Source organism: Periplaneta americana, chromosome 15, assembly GCF_040183065.1.
Source record: "Periplaneta americana isolate PAMFEO1 chromosome 15, P.americana_PAMFEO1_priV1, whole genome shotgun sequence".
Lineage (NCBI taxonomy): Eukaryota > Metazoa > Arthropoda > Insecta > Blattodea > Blattidae > Periplaneta > Periplaneta americana.
In genome coordinates, this window is record NC_091131.1 from 79,954,816 (window position 1) to 79,971,412 (window position 16,597).

A 16,597-nucleotide genomic window follows, 5' to 3' on the forward strand; every position below is an offset into this window, starting at 1 on the left:
TATTTCGTGTTATTGTTGCACCATGTTGTTTGTTTAGTCAACTGTCTGAAGACAGATTTGAACCTCATAAGTGACATCAATGAGGCATCGCTTGAGACAACTAAGCCAGGAGATAATGGAGTACAGTGGCCAGTTCCTTTTCCCCCTCCATTGCATGCAATGCTGACTAGTAACATACAGTATTACAGTAATCAGACTTTTCAAAAATATCTAAGAGCTAATGTTGCACCATATACTGTATTTCTATTTTAGTCGTTCATGGATGGTATTCACTATCCACTGGGTTTGAGTAAAATTATCGTTGTTTTCGATTTTACAAGGATTTTTACTTTTCGAATGGGGTTAAGTACTGTACCAATATGATAGTGAGGAGGGAGGGGGGGGGGGTTGGAAACAAAAGTCTTGTCTAAAAGTGGGTCGCACTCTCGAAAAGTTCGGGTACCACTGATCTAATACGTACTTACAAGAAAATACATTGTTTTTATAGTTCTCTAACATCCTCGAACAATAATTACGCATAGTACTCAGGACTTGATATAAAGGCTCAGAACAGTTGAATTCTTCTATCCTGTAGGAAAAATCATTTGTAGTAGAGAAGAAATGAAAGATGTGTTGCATGTTCACAATTGTGATATCTATCTTATGAAACGAGTTGGCATAACTAAGGTCAGTGGATTGCCAATAGGAACCCAATGAGATATTGCTACATGAATGTTAAATGTATTCGGAAAACATACTGTACTATGTGTCTTTCTCGTGTTAAATTTTACATTACCTCATTAACATGGTTCAGCTTGTTATCGGCCATCTTCAGAACTGGTTGTTGCTGGTCTTGGCGCCTTTTGTTTGTGTTTCCTGTGGGGGTGTGTTTGTGTAGTGTAATGTGGAGTCAAAGAGTGTGTGTGTTCTGAAATTGTGTGTTGAGAATTCATCTGGATGTGTTTTTGTGTGTCTATATATTGTTTCTGGCTTTTTGGTTGTTGAATGTATAGAATTTCCATGTCTATGTTGATATCTCTGTAGGTGTGGTTAGCATTTGTGATGTGTTCTGCATATGTGGAAGTCTTTTGTAGCTTTGTTATGCTGTGATATGTTCTTTGTAACATGTTTGAAAAGATCTGCCTGTCTGTCCTATGTAAAAGTTGTTGCAGGTGTTGCATTTGAGTTTGTTTACGCCTGTGTGGTTGTATTTGTTTGTGTTGAGATGCTTTTGTAGAGTATTATTTGTTCTGTATGCGATGTTGTAATTTAATTTCTTGAGTGAGGTTGCAATCTTGTGTGTGTTTTTGTTTTCGTATGTTAGTGTGATGTATTTTTTGTGTTCTTGTATTTGTGTTGTATTCTTATGCTTTTTGTGATTATGTTTTGTCTTTCTTATTATGTTGTCTATTATGTTGGGGTTGCATAAGGCATAAGAAAATTTATATGAGGATCACCCACATAAGTCAATCAAGATTTCCTTAGAGAATCCTAAGAAACATTTTAACAAACCTTCCACACGCCTCATGAAGGCACAGGAACCCAAAGTTTACACCACTTTGTTAGTTGAATACATTCAATGAATGTGATCCCTCTTCGTCCATACTCTCTATACATGGGTTCGAAAGTAGAGCCAAGCTTTGAAGCGTTATGTTCATAATTTGTAATCAGCAATAGATGAAATCTAATCTGAACCTCTTCTCCTTTCAACAATTAATTGTGATATAGTGACAAAGCAATTCTATGAACCGATGTTTCAGCACTTATATTTTCTGATTAATTCCAGCAAATGAAACAGACATTAAGGGAGCGAAAGTTCACAATGTAATCATGAATAACACAGAAATCAGTACCAATCAGAATAATAAATGGCATTAGGTTTATTTTCAAATTCTATGTTTAATGTGAAAATAAGCAAGAGATTAAATTTAGTGATGAAAACTACTATCTCAGTATACTAAAATACATTTAACAAACTCCACTCACATTTATTACAAATACTGTTCATTCCAATCAATACACACCTTGAAATTTGGCACTTTTCTTTATTTATATGATTGACAGAAAACAGTCAATAAGCATTTACTAGAAAAACACGAATAAGTCCAGATGTAAATTTTCCTTCATGTAAAATTAGGTTTCTTTTTATGTAGACAAATGGCAATAACAGGGTCAACCAGAAGTGGCAGATGGTCACGAGAGTACTTCACTACATTTGATCTTCACGTTACCTTCCTTCACTAATTCTGTACCCAACAATGCTACTCTTCCGTTTTCTGTTTCTCATCTAGTGAGGAGCTACAAGCCCTGAGTCATGATCCAGGTATCGTGTGCTTAGGTGCTACTGTCATGTCAGCATGGGCTTGTCTCTTTTCCTTCAGGTATAGTTTCACTTCAGAAGTTTTTGTAAATGATCTTTCGTTATGATTGGTGCATGAGAAATAACGTTATGATAAAATGTGGGAAGGAAGAAAATGTTTATGGAAAAAATTGAGAATAAATAAGCATAGAAGAAGAATATTTCTCTCCCATCAAACCGCCACTTCTGGCTGGCCTTCCATAATATCCAGCAATAATAAATTCAAGCAGCAACTTCTACTGCAACTGTTCAACCACTACATCTATATTTGTTATGTATTCGCTGAAAATACATCCAATATGCCATTATATTATTTATTACTCTGTTGCAACTATTCAATAATGGAAATCAGTGCTGCAGCAGAAAAGATAAATAAAATCATACAACTTCAGTACTTCATTTTACAAGTATAATACACCTCATCAATTCTATTTATTAAGTAAACAAATCACCAAATTGCAAATGAAAGCTATCATATTGTACTACCTTAATTATGTTATTCCTAAGTTGGTTTCTAAAGAGAATAAGTCTTACGTGAAAATCCATTATTTATTTTTTTTTTTTTCAAGCAATTTGCTTTATAAATGTATTACCTCTAAAATAATTCAACTCATTCTAAGTTTTGCTAATGTATGAAATGGTTACACAATTTCATTAACAGAGATATGACTTTTTTTTACACCTACCTTGTTAATAATTCTTCAATCATCCTTTGACGTGCTTTCATGACATTTCTTATAACACTTGAGTGATTCAACACTAAAGTCTATTAAACAATATTTTTTGTTATTACTTTGAAATTGTACAGCTACAAAACTCTGCCTATACAAACATTGTGCATCGTTTTCAAATTTATAAATGAATACCATTATGACTTTTATTCTCTCTAATCGATAGGCTATCATGATTAAAGAAGTACTGGTAGATGAGATGCATGACTTAAACGAAATCTGAAAGATCACAATATAATTAATTACGAAATTGAGAAATGATGTGACCTAAAAGAAAATCAATGCCAAGGAATCAATTTAACAACTGATCAACTAAAGGTTAAATTAGTAAAATGAATGAAAAGAAAATCGCACTAAGATGCATATATGTAGGTTTTTCTCTACTTTTAGCTCTAATCTCGATTTTTGTGTTATAGCATTTTCCACATTCCTGGACACATACACATATAGTGTACACGCATTCACTATTTGGGTTGGGCCACACCCAGCTTCTGTACATCACGGTTTCTGTATGGTAGAAATCTGGCCAATTATCCTGTTTCTTCCTCTGTCTGTTAGGAGGTTTGCCGAGTTCTTCGCAAATGGCAGGAGTATGTTGTTCTTAAGTCATCAATGAGAAAAGTTTCTCTTGCCAGTTTGGAGACATGTCTGGATGATGTGTATTTTGACACACCAAGTGCAGCTTTCAAGAAATGTACCTTAACTTTCCCTAACAATTTCAGGTCGTTTATGCTAAGTTTCTTCCATGTCTGAAGATGGACATTATCTTTGCTTGGAATAAAATGATGGTAATGTCTAGTGATAGTGCTGTGATGTTTATGACGTCGAAAATGGTTTCATTTCCTGCTGTGGCCCTGTCTTATGGATTCTAAAGGACCTGGTTGTTGTCTGCAGTGTGATGCCCAAGTATATGAATGCATTGAATATTTCCGACAGTTACAATGTAATACATCTTCTTGGGATAGCTTACCACGTTTCCTGAACACCATTACACTGCACTGTCTTCGATTTGTTTGTGAAGAAATAGTTTCTGTCTGCTAACCCTATCAGGGCGTCTAGTGTTTCCTGCAGGTCTCTCTTGTTTGGCGATGCCAGTGCCATGTTGTTGGGATACATAAGCAAAATTGTTTCTGAATAATTTCAAGGAAAAATTGTTCCGGAGCCGGGTATCGATCCCGGGACCCTTCGCTTAGTGCGCGGGGATCGATATCCGCTCCGGAACAATTTTTCCTTGAAATTATTCAAACCTACTTTACAGGGAGCTACTACCTGCAAGCCAGATTTGTAAAATTGTTTCTGTTAAGTTCTTATTTACTACTGTGTCTGACGTTATGTTGAAAAGGAGGGAGCTAATTGGGTCCCACAGAAATACTCTGTTTGTTTGCTTTATTTCCATTGATGTGGCTGCGATGTCATTTATGGTCAAATTTTGTATGCCAGTACACTACATTATCAATTTGATCTGAGGGTCTGTCGTGGAGGTGATTTGTTCCAGCTTATTCATCAGCATCTCTCTATTTAGCAGGTCGAAGGCTTTGGTGAAGTCGAATATACAGTTTCTGGGTCTGTACACCTTCCCTCCTGGAACTCTTGTTGAATCTTTAATCATGTGTACTAGAGTGTTTACGGCCTGGAGGGTATTCCTGTCTTTTTGGAAACCAAATTGTTCTGGTAAACCATCGTCTAGTTCCTTGGTCAATCTCGGTGTTAGTATTTTCGTCAACAGTTTGAAGCTATTGCTTTCCAGGACTATGCCTCTATTTGCATTCATCATTCACGTTGCCTTTGCCCCTGTACAAGGTTTTGATCTCGCAGTGTCTCCAGTCTTCTGGGATGGTGCTAGATGGAAGACATGTTCAACAGTCATATCCATGTGTCTAGAAGCAGTGAACTTAATTGCTTTGTGTATTCATTATAGATTCCATCTGGACTGGCTGTCCTTTTGCTTTTTAATTTTGTGATGAGGCCTTCACTTCATTTCGTGTAATGGGTAGGATGGTCTTCTTCATGCTTATTTTAATTTTTTTGTATCCAGTATGCTTTCTTGCCATTTAGAAGTTGTAAGAAATGCATTTCCCGTGTATTTACGTGAATTCTTTTTGTAGATAGCAACGGTTTTTAAGGCATCTTCTACTGCCCATTTTACTTTACTCTCGGTGTATTCTGCTTTAGTTGTCTCCAGGAGAATCTTGTATGTCCTGCATTTTTCTGCATAATTCAGTAGGTCATCTTTTAAGTTGGAGGCTCTGGCTTGGTGAAGGAAGTTCAGTATGATCTTTCGTATCTTGCAGCACTCCTCGTTGAATCACTGTTTGGATCTTCTTGTCGAGCAACTGACTGTGGAAATATTGAAAATATCTGTTATGTGCAGAGCATCGTCTAGTTTTCTCTAGATTATCAAATCATTTATTGGTTCTAAGTTTGCTTTATGGGACTCTAGTATTGTCATACCAGGCATCTCATATTATTTTCCATGTTCCTTAGGAACATTTGCATCTTCAGTGATGAGGATTCTAGCTGCGACTGGGTTGTGCTATTTTAAAGGGTGATAGTTGAAGTTGACCAACAGGCTCTTCCATTAGTTACTGATAGGTTTCTACTCGTATCTTTGAAGAAGATTCTTGATTTCCATTTCAAGTTGTGCAAGACAGACACTTATCACGAACCTGCTAGCAAGTGCACTTGTAACTACTGTGAGCAACAGTTTGAGTGATATCATGTAATGAAATGTCCCAACCTAGGGAAGTCCTTATCAAGGTTCTGCCTTAACAATATGCATTCATAATTATATGCATAATTAGAATGAAACACCCTGTTAAGATATTTTTTTCTGTTCTTTTTCTTTTCTGAGTTCTTCGAAAATGGCGATGGTACAACAATAAACAGTTAATAGTTACTTCAAACTGTCATGGTGGATCAGTGCTAGCATGCTGAGCTTAGCAAAGGGGCTCAGATTCAAATCCTGGTCATTCCACCCTGAATTTATAACTTGTGTTGGGCAAGTCCATGGCCCAGATAACACAGATGTTTTCTCCAGGTACTCTGGTTCTCCTGTGACATCCCAACAATTCTCAATCATCATCCAGAGTAATGCAGAATGTAGGCCCACCATCTATGATGCATTCTGGATAGTCTCTGACGAACTAAGTGGTCTATGCTTTATGGCATTAGTGACATCTATGAGCCAAACTTGTAAAGTCAGAGTGAATGTCAATTCATGACTACAAATCTTGTAGTAAATTAAGAATTTAATGAATGGAAGGAGTTATGGGAAAGGGAATGAGGCAAGCACATGTTCAGTAACCAAATTTATTCACTTTTTCATGTGCTGAAAAGGAAAGGAATAGAGTGGAATAGTAAATAATATGTTCACCATTCAACAAATCGGTAAAATGTATATTTTTAACAAAAAATAAATTATATTTTAACAAAAAACGTAAAAAAAACTTGTTTAGTGCAGTGCTACAGCACATTTGGGGCAATTACAACAGCTGACCTCTCAGCATATGAACAAGTCCTGATCAATAATTCAGGATATGAATTATAGAAGTTAATATATTCATTAAATAAAATAGCAATGCAGTGTAACTGTAAAATAACAAGTTATATAAAGAAAACAATACCATTTGAAGGGAAATAACACATCAGAACAAAAATAGTAATAGATGGTATTATTTCAGAACAAGTCACAAACTCCTGATATATTTATGCCCCCATTGATGGGTACTTGACTTACATCATTCACACAAACATCTCCCTGTAGGAGTGATGCACTGTGACTGTAGATATTTTTGCTGCCAAAGCTCTATCCTTGGTACACCATGGGAAGTGATCTACACAGCTCTAGATGATGATTAATGAAGCAATAATGGAATGCCAGTAGGGGAAACAGGAATACACCACAAAAATCTATCACCAAGCATCATCTTTTTCCACCACAAATTCCACTTTGATCCACTGGGACTCGAACCCAGATAACTAGCACAGAAAACCGTTGCTCTAGCATTCAGCTAACAATATGCCACACTTTAGATACCTAACGTAAAGTGGGGGAATACCAATCAATTTTTAGTGTTTTTTTCTAATAACAGCTTCTTAAACAATTTTTTTTTTCGATAAGCAAACAAATGCAATATACTTTCAATACAGCTTTTCTCTTCTCAAGATCTCATTTGTAATTTTTTTGGGTCCAAATATAGGGTGTTAAAAAATAAATTTGATTGGTGTTACCTCATACAATGGGGTAATACCAATCATATATTTAGTTTTTGTATTGTTTAATGGTGTTACATCGTTACTGGGGCAATGCTGATCATTTATATGGTTTTTAAGAAAGTATATTTTCATTTTTAAAATATATTCCAAACTTTAAAAAAACTGTAATATGACTGCATATACTTATTAATGTAAGTTATCGTATCTCGATTCTTTTGAAATACTTCCCTGTAACATGAACTGACTGACAGAATTTTTGCAACTCAAAACCTTCCACATTTGAAGAGAAGTACTTAGTCTCTTTTGAGAGCCCAGTAGTTTGTAGGTGCTTAAGCAATGATTGGTGTTACCTTATGAAAGAACAGTATTTCAAATTCAAAGAAACCAGCAAAAAGGTTTCAAAATTCCGTTTTATTAATTTACGTATATTATGGAAAAAATAATCTAAAAAGTATTTATAATATTACTTATTCGTTGTTGTCCACCAAACGCACAGCCTAGGAATTATTTGTTGTAGAACCAGAAAAAACTGATTTTATTCAATTTTTGTTGGAATTAATTAACCGTGAGATTCTGTTGAGTGCAGCTATTCTACTATGGTGCATTATTGCTTACTTATCTATGAATCTAATCTTACTTAGCTTACACTGTTTGAAATAATAATATATATTTTATAGCAGTTTCATTGTTAAAAACTGCAAGTGATTGGTTTTACCTCACCATACCAGTATTGCCCCATTTTACGGTATATTACAATATTTCATATTGTGACAAACAGACACATTTGAAAACCAATTATGATTGTGGTAGTAAAATTACAAAATTAAAATTAAAATGAACAACTGGGAAGGGATACCATGTTAAAATTCTATAAAATTATGGCAATGCACTACTAATAGAAGGACTACAGATAAAAATAAATGTGTACACAGGATAATGAATGGCAAGCTGGCCAAAAGAGAGATGGCTCAATGAGCCAATAAAGAGAAGAAAGAGGGGGAGGGGGAGGAAGAGGACGAGAATAAATTGTTTCCATTACATAGTTTTTGTACAAACTGATTAGGCTATTTCGATTTGATTATAGCGTATTATACTTGCATTTGGAAGTGTCTTTCTGTTTTACCTACAAATAATCATATAATACTTACAGGAACATGATTATCTACAGAGCATGAAACATAAGCCACAAAGTTACCATGAACAGATGAAGTGAAACTGTCTGGAACAATAATTTAAATAAGTTTTACGTTATTACACTGTACACAGTTATAGTATTATATATTCTATTAATGCAATGAACATATATTCTAATTTAATACATGTTAAGGTGGTCACATGACTAACAAAATAACTGTATGTTACAATATAAACAAATTCTACCTTTGATTATATTCGACAGAAATATCAAAGTAAGGCTGTACCGAAATTTAATTTAGTGAACAGTTGCACATACCCAAATCAACGAAAATCTTAGAAGTACAAATTTAAATAAAACTTCACAAAATTAGATAAAATAACTACAAAATACTTATGGAAATGGAATGTACACTAATGTGAATGCACAGTTAGAAATTAACAGGTTCAAAGAAAACCCTGCACTTCACAGAAAATATGACTAATGTAATACTACTTCTATTACAATTAACAATTGTGACATATTTAATATTTTTATCTCAAGAAAAGAAACTATTGAACTAAAATTTCTATAAAAAAATCAGTCATCTTTATAATTAAAAAAAAGTCACCTTTGGCAACATGAAGCTAATGTCACTCCCGTGAAACCACATAAAGTTATACGTGTTACCTGCGAAGCAGACTATAATAAAATTATGCCATGATCTCGTTCCAGTCTTCTTCTTGCCTTCAGGGGCACAACACCCATAAGATCAGATGGTGTCGGGAGACCTACAGTACTTCCAGTTGATTGCTGATAGAATACTTCCATTTTTCCACATTGGTATCCATATACTGTACTATCTTCACATCTGCAATGCCAAACATTTAATGTAAACCATTACCCAAAGTAGTCTTATGGTAAAAGCAACAAAATAGTAATTTACCAATTGTCTTGTTTTCACAACATTTCCTGCTTTTCAGATATAAGAATGTTTTTTTTTTTTATCCAATGCCACCAGGTTGTCTTTTCGACATTTCTGGTCTTCTCTCCTGGCCATGGCTTAGTTGTAACCCACTTCTGAGGTTGGGGCGCCTGGAAGGCGGAGTTACATTACCCCGATGATGTGATAGGATGATTATGATAATGTGGTGCCAGGAGAGATCTTAAATCTAAACTTAAACTAAATTCCAGACCATGGACGAACACAGGAATAATCCCTTTTAAGGAAAAATTCCTGTGCTCTAACCGGGAATCGAACCCGGGACCTCATGAACTATAGCCAGAAGCTCTGACCACTAGACCATGAGGCTGGTCAGAGATATAAGAATGTGAGGAAATAGTGTCATACTTTGTATACAGTAAATTCATCATTGATTTACATAGAATGGAACTTACTTCACTGAAAGAAACGATCACTGGTGGGTTGAGATATATCACAGATATGTTCACATGAATAGTTGATATATGTATATTACTTTTGTGCGAGATCGTGCGTATTTGCTTGGTTTCCGCACAAAACCAATCCGCGGAAAGTGTAAAATTCCACATTCAGTATTCCCATCCTAACACACATAACAATTTCCCTCTTGTTACCGCTTAAGTGACATATTGATTTTACTGCTTTAGGCTTTTAACATATTATTTTTAGAGACGTTCAATATAGTAATAATTATAAATTGGAAACTTACCACTGCAATTTCACCTAAATTGCACTGTTAATTATTGTTTTTAAATATTTGCAAAAATTAGATAAACTCTACAACTCCACTAAAGTTACTGCATTCGTGATGCAAGTAACGTTAAGGAAGCCGTGAAAAAATCAACAAGATTCCAGATGCCGATGTTATTACTGCAATATGTTATATAAATAATATTGTTAAAATATTAAAATGAAAAATAAATCATTACATAACCTTACCGTTTGTTTCAAGTTCGCATTTATAGACTGGGGGGGAAAAAAAGACAGACATATATCACGGCCTGCTGGAGTAGAGTAAACACAGAAAACATTTTAAAGCAACAATGTTGAAGATAGATATTTTTGTTTTGCAAATTTGCTGTCATTGAACAGAAACCAAGATGGAGATTTCATTGCAACTAATTAGAAATTCCTCTTTCAGGTATGTACTAAACGATCTTCGCACAAAATAATGTATGATACACGAGCGGTATGTTTTCTTTCAATTCTCGGAAATTAAAAAAGCTCAACTAGTTTCGCTTTTTCAAACTTTTCCTCGAACATGAAAACTTCAACATACCGCTCTTGTAACGCATATTACTATAAAATAGGCACAGTCAACGATTTTTACGATCGTTCTTCATCTTAACACCTTGTGTGCGAGCTCTGCTAGTCCTGTTATCGCATTCCAAACATCACTCCCTTTTAGCTTTGAGAAAATAAAACAGCTGTCTGGTTTGGTTTATGTTTACGAATATGTCTGAACCACACAGTACAGTATTTAATTCCCATTCAGACCTGAATGTGTGTGTCACAATCTGTGTTAATGAAATGTAAAATTCTGTGATTTCTTCAATGATAATACCTGTTGCTTCAATATTAAAAGACAAAATGTTACAAGCTAGAGCCGGAAAATTTAATATTGATAATTGAAGACCTCCCTGAGAAAAAAAAGGATGTTACATCAAATTATTATTCAAATATGTGACTTAGGTGAAAAAGGTAATTTTGAAGCATTCATTTATAACAATAAATTATTGCATTCAATAATTGATGGATCCAAATCGGAGGATGATATTAATGTTGGTGCCAGTGTATACAGCGATATCTTTGCCTCCTATACAGCGGTAGGCACTCATAGGTCAGCGTATGACGGTGAAATTGAAGCTATCAGGGTAGCCTTAGCTCAACTGATATGCCATCAAACTAAATTCAAGAATGTCGTCATCCTGTCAGACTCCAAAGCAGCCATAGAATCTGTAGGTTCCTCAGACCCTGAGTCAACATCAATCCAAGACTGTCACAATGTCATACAACTATTACAAGCAAAACACAAAACCGTGGTACTACAGTGAGTCCCTGGGCACTGCAACTTATTTGGCAATGAGCAGGCCAATACCTTGGCAAAAAAAGGTGCTAAAATTTTACAAACATTTCCTAAACCAACACCCTTCCAGACAATAAAATTATACATCAAAGAAGTTGCCCACAACATCCACTCCCATGAGATTGCAGAAAGAACATATGGCAAACACTGGAGAAGGGGCCTTCTATCAATACCTAACGGACCAAGAAGATTGGCAGTCGCGCATTTCCGCCTTGCAACTGGTCATGACTGCTTGGCGCAGCACCTCCACCGTTTCGGTATTTATCAACATCCAACCTGTGCCCTTTATGACCTTGAAGAAGCAATGAATAGGGATCATCTCCAACGCTGCCCAGCTCTAAAATCACTGACTGAATGTGCCAGATACTGGGAAGCGAGAAGCCTCATGCCTCTGTTTAGTTCTTAGTTCTTTAAGGATTTTGTTTAGTTCCTTCATTAGATTTATTTTTAAGTTATATTAAGTTAATTTTAATCTTGAGGTTGTGTATAGGTAAAAGATAAGTTATCTATGTACCTGTCATTCGCATAAATAAATAAATAATTGAATGAACTTGTACTTGTATTCTTGATTAGTCAAATGGATCTGCTAGTAAATATAAACCTATTGAAATATGCCCCTGAAATTATTTTCCTTTCTCCTGAAACATGAATTATAGGTATGTTGGTTATATCCTTATTACAGGGATGTCTTCAATTACTGAGAACACACCACAACCTCGCTTTATTCCTTCATTCATAAAAAATATTGTAAAAATAAAAATTCCCGCCAACATTTTACAAGAAAAAAAAATTAGAAAGTTCAAAACAGAACTAGCAAAGCAAATGACATGTCAGTTCAATTTCAAGAATACTGAAAGACAGGAAAGGACATTTGACAAGTAGCAGCAGCAGTAACAGTTGTAGTATTTTATTTAATGATTATTTCATCTGCAGATGTTATTTGGTATAAAAGTTCAACATGGGTGAGAAATGGCAGACAAAGTTTGCTTTAAGATTTCTATCGTATCATAAATCTACAACACCAGACCCACAGCTTTACTTCCTTCCCAGAGGAAGCCATACTAAGGATTTTATTTTTGGTAAAGAAGGTCAAGTATATTATTCTACTAGCTAAAAGCACCCAGCATTGCCCGGTTGTCCTTTTTGTTTCTTTTTTTAATTAAAATGGTTGTTAGACTTTTCGGAAATCTCAGAAACTCAACTATAGACAACCAAAACATATTGTCTTTACTAAGAATAAGTATAATAATAAAACAGATGACGATGGAAATGTAATACTCACCTAACAACAACTTCAGTGAGGCTTGGTGATTGTACAAAATCATTGTGAATGCAAGCCACCACTTCCAGTTCTGTGCTTGCCCAGATGCCACCTCTCTGCATCATGTCCCAGCTGGGATCCAATGAAAGGAAACTGTATGATTCTGTTCCTTCTCCTTGAGGGAAGTGGTCCAAACACTGACGAAGATGCAACTCAAGTCGAGATAAGCTGTTTACGCTAGTCTCCCACTGTAAAAAGAATTTGGTTTCAACCAATCAGTTCAGCTTAGAAAACTTGACTCAAAGAAATTATACCTCTTCAGAATTCAGTGACTTTTTACTTGGCTAAATGGAAAGAATATCAATAAAAAGAGTTTATGCGAAGTGAGAGGGGAGATACAGAGGGAGAAGAGGAGAGGGGAAAGGAGAGAAAGAAGAAAGATAAAAAGGGAGAGTGAGAGACGGAGAGAAACTGAAAAAGGGGAGAGGAAGAGGGGGCGAGGTAGAGAGATGAAAAAAGAGGAAAGGAAAGAGGAATAGAGAAGTCTATGCAATAATGTAGAAGCACGTATCAACTATTAAAGAGAATAAAAGCATAGATATCTACACGCAGCAACAAATTGCGTAACTTAGAGCAAGGATATGGTTTGTCCCCAATACTTTACAATTTCCATATAAACAAAATATTAAAGAAATAAAAATCACCAATAAAAATGGAATCAACTTGGCAGACGATTAAATTATCAAAACAATTTTTATATGCAGATGATCAAGTCTCGATTGCAAAATCAGAGAATGAATGACAGAAAGCAACATGCAAGTTAAATAAAGTTTCCCTCCAAAACAAAAGCAATTGTTAGGCCTATAAGTGTAAAATATTCATTAAAAAATCGAAATAAAAAAAAAATAAAATTAATAAGTGTCTACATTCACATACTTATATGTTCAGAATATATTTCTGATATTGATGTCACAGCACAAAGATATAACAAAATAATTACCGGAAATGTAATTATAAAACGAAATTTTAGAAGATGCTAACCAGCACAAACTTAAGACTTCATAACATTTCACTTAATGCAATTTGAAGATACAGAAGCAAGAGCTGGATCTTTACAGGAAAGAGTGCCAACAACTGAACATTGCCTGGTCCCTCTAACTTCTTTTAGATTTTCATGGTCTTGACATTGAATAGGTCTCTATTTCAGAGCATTTTTGGGTAGTTGAATACTGTTATGTGCTCAACATTTAATTTTTCCTCATATGTCTGTGCTTCTTTTATGATCTAATGTGTGAATCCTAAAAGTTCAATGCAAGCTGTTACATAGGTGGACAATGTTAGATCGAGATGCTGTAGTAGGAAGAATCTTAGGGTACACATAGGCCTAGGCCTACATATACAATTTAAAGTCACTGATCTACTAACTTACTGATGCCTTGATCAAATTAAATATATAAATGAGATAGGCTTATGTTCTAAAGCAAACAGTCTTAGAATAAACTACCTAGCTAATGACAACAGAACTGCAAAAGAAATAAGAAAATTGTGTACAGTAATAAATTTTCAGCACAAAATGAGGGATTTTCTTATTTTTCCAAATTATAAAATACGTTACTGGTATCATGTAATTTCTCCGAAGTTCCAAACTTTACCCACATATTGGAGCACATAAAAGCAACTTAAAAAATTCACTAGGCCTACCTATGAAGATAGGAATTTTTAAGCAAGTACTTATCGAATTTGTAAATAACTCTTTGTGCATATGCTCTGATTATGATGATATTTTCCCACAGAACTTTCAGATTCGGCCATAAACAGATCAGTAAAAGTATGAAAGGACTGCACAATAAATGTAGATTTTCATGTTAAGGCCACATAAATATTACTTTAAAATGAAAGCCAAATACGTAACACAACACTCACCAAACAATGTATGAGTTCAGGATCCTGCCCCAGTTCCTCTTCCAGCAGCAGAAATAACGACATGTTCTGTTGCACATACAGGTACAAAACAGCATTCCTTGGTGCTTCTACACTTTCACTGTTGTCTTCCTGCTCAAGCTCAGCTTCTCTGTTTTCACAGCTAACTTTTTTCCTTATGAATTCCGGTATACTGCTGCTATCACTAGTTCCTGGAAAACTCAAGTCCCGAAACTCGCCTGGGGTTGTATCACGACTACAAAAACCACTTGTTTTCTCTTCTATAGCTAAGGAACTCAATTTTGACATAAGGGGAGTGATAGGGAGGCCAAGTGTTCGTGTCTTCACAGCTGGGGATTCCAGCACACCGGCAGTGTATGAAGTAGATCTCCTCCGCATCTCCTCGTCCTCGTAGTCACTGGTATTCATTGTCTTTAAAGGCAAACTAAGAGATCGCCTATACAGTTCTTGCTTGGAGGAGGCTTCATTCTGCTGTTGTGTTTCGGGCTCAGTCTCCACTGACGTACATTTCTCGTCACTCTTTTCAGGCTCTTGTTTGGTTGCTGGCTTCTCCGCAATGTTTGTGAAGCTCACCCTGGACACACTGTCTCCTGGACTCGATTCATCACTCCTCTCCATATCCAGTAGCCGATAATGATGTGCTAAACTTTCATTATACAGTGAGCGTGAAATGGGCAACCCATCATTGCGGAATAATGGATGCATGGGATCTGAAATTGTATTATAGAAATGTTTGCCAGATGGAACATTCCGCACAGGAGAGTAATCACTGTTATCATCAGTGAGATCAAGTGTGAGTCTCGGGAGACCAAAACTGTAACATCTCATTGGCACCCTGTTAGAAGGCAATCGAGAATTTTGTTGAAGGTCATTTAAACTTAAACTACGGACCTCATTTTCACTGTAGTTCACTGAGAAATTAGATGCTTTAGACCTTTTCTTTTTCGGTTTTTCAATACGAGTATCTACCTTAGCAGGAGTGTGCAACTTGGCGGAAACTGCAGGATTTGTTTTATCAACTGTTTTCTGTGCTTCGCCATCAATTTCATCTTCAGCAGTTTTGCTGCATATAGAAAGAGCTTTACCATGCAACACTTTATTAATGTTGAGATCCTTCATTGGGGTAGAACACACACTACTTGCACTTACTGTCAACTCGTTATCTTTAAAGTCACATGACAAAACACTACCAGAAGTTGTCTCTTGCTCACTTGGAATTCTAAAATCTTCTGCTTGCTCCAATTCTCCTTCTCGTTCTTCAGGCACTGTAAATATTCGTGAGATATCCCTTTTCATTGCAGACAGTGGCTCTTTCTGAAGAGGAATTTTCCCAGATGCAGCCTAAAACAAAACATCTTCATGGAGTAAATGCAATTACCTATATTAATAATATAGTGCATACATTTTATCTTTCCACACTCACATGTGGAACAAGTTGGCAGTAAGTAGTAGCTGTGCCATTCAAGGACACGCACAGTCGTTGATAAGTGAATAACACAGATGTAAGAGCGTGCAGTATTGTGTTGAGTTTCAGAGGAGTACATCTGTTATTGTGTGCAGTGTTGAGTTCCATTTCTCTGTTTGTGTCTGTTGCTTGAGTCATGGTTCAGATATTTAATTCAGAGTAAAGAATTTTCATTTGTCATAATTTTCTAAAAAAAAAAAAAAAAAAAAAAAAAATCATCATCTGCTCAGTGTTCTAGAGAATTTCAAGAACATCTTGATTGATCCACCTGAAAAGACTACAGTTCATAAAATAGTGAATAAATTCAGAACTATTCAATACTGATTGATAAATAAGTTCTATTCAGTCAATACTTAACATAAAAACACAATAAAACATGTTATAACAACATTTAAACAGGTTTAAAAACAAACGTTTTCGCCAATTTTGATTGGCATCTTCAGGTCGTGTAGGTCGAATAGAAC

The 16,597-nt window shown here is 35.5% G+C and overlaps 1 protein-coding gene across 2 annotated transcripts in view; it reads right to left on the reverse strand.

The window, feature by feature from the left end:
• Nucleotides 1-2,031: 2,031 nt before the first annotated feature.
• Nucleotides 2,032-16,597, reverse strand: part of HPS4 (Hermansky-Pudlak syndrome 4 protein) — a 31,645-nt gene continuing 17,079 nt past the window's right edge. For both annotated transcript variants that reach the window (XM_069847701.1, XM_069847700.1), the window contains exons 7-9: nt 14,651-16,009; nt 12,749-12,975; nt 2,032-9,269 (exon numbers count right to left, since the gene is read on the reverse strand). In XM_069847701.1, the coding sequence (XP_069703802.1) occupies nt 9,101-9,269; nt 12,749-12,975; nt 14,651-16,009 (1,755 nt within the window). In that variant the 3' untranslated portion in view covers nt 2,032-9,100. The remainder of the gene's footprint in view (nt 9,270-12,748; nt 12,976-14,650; nt 16,010-16,597) is intronic.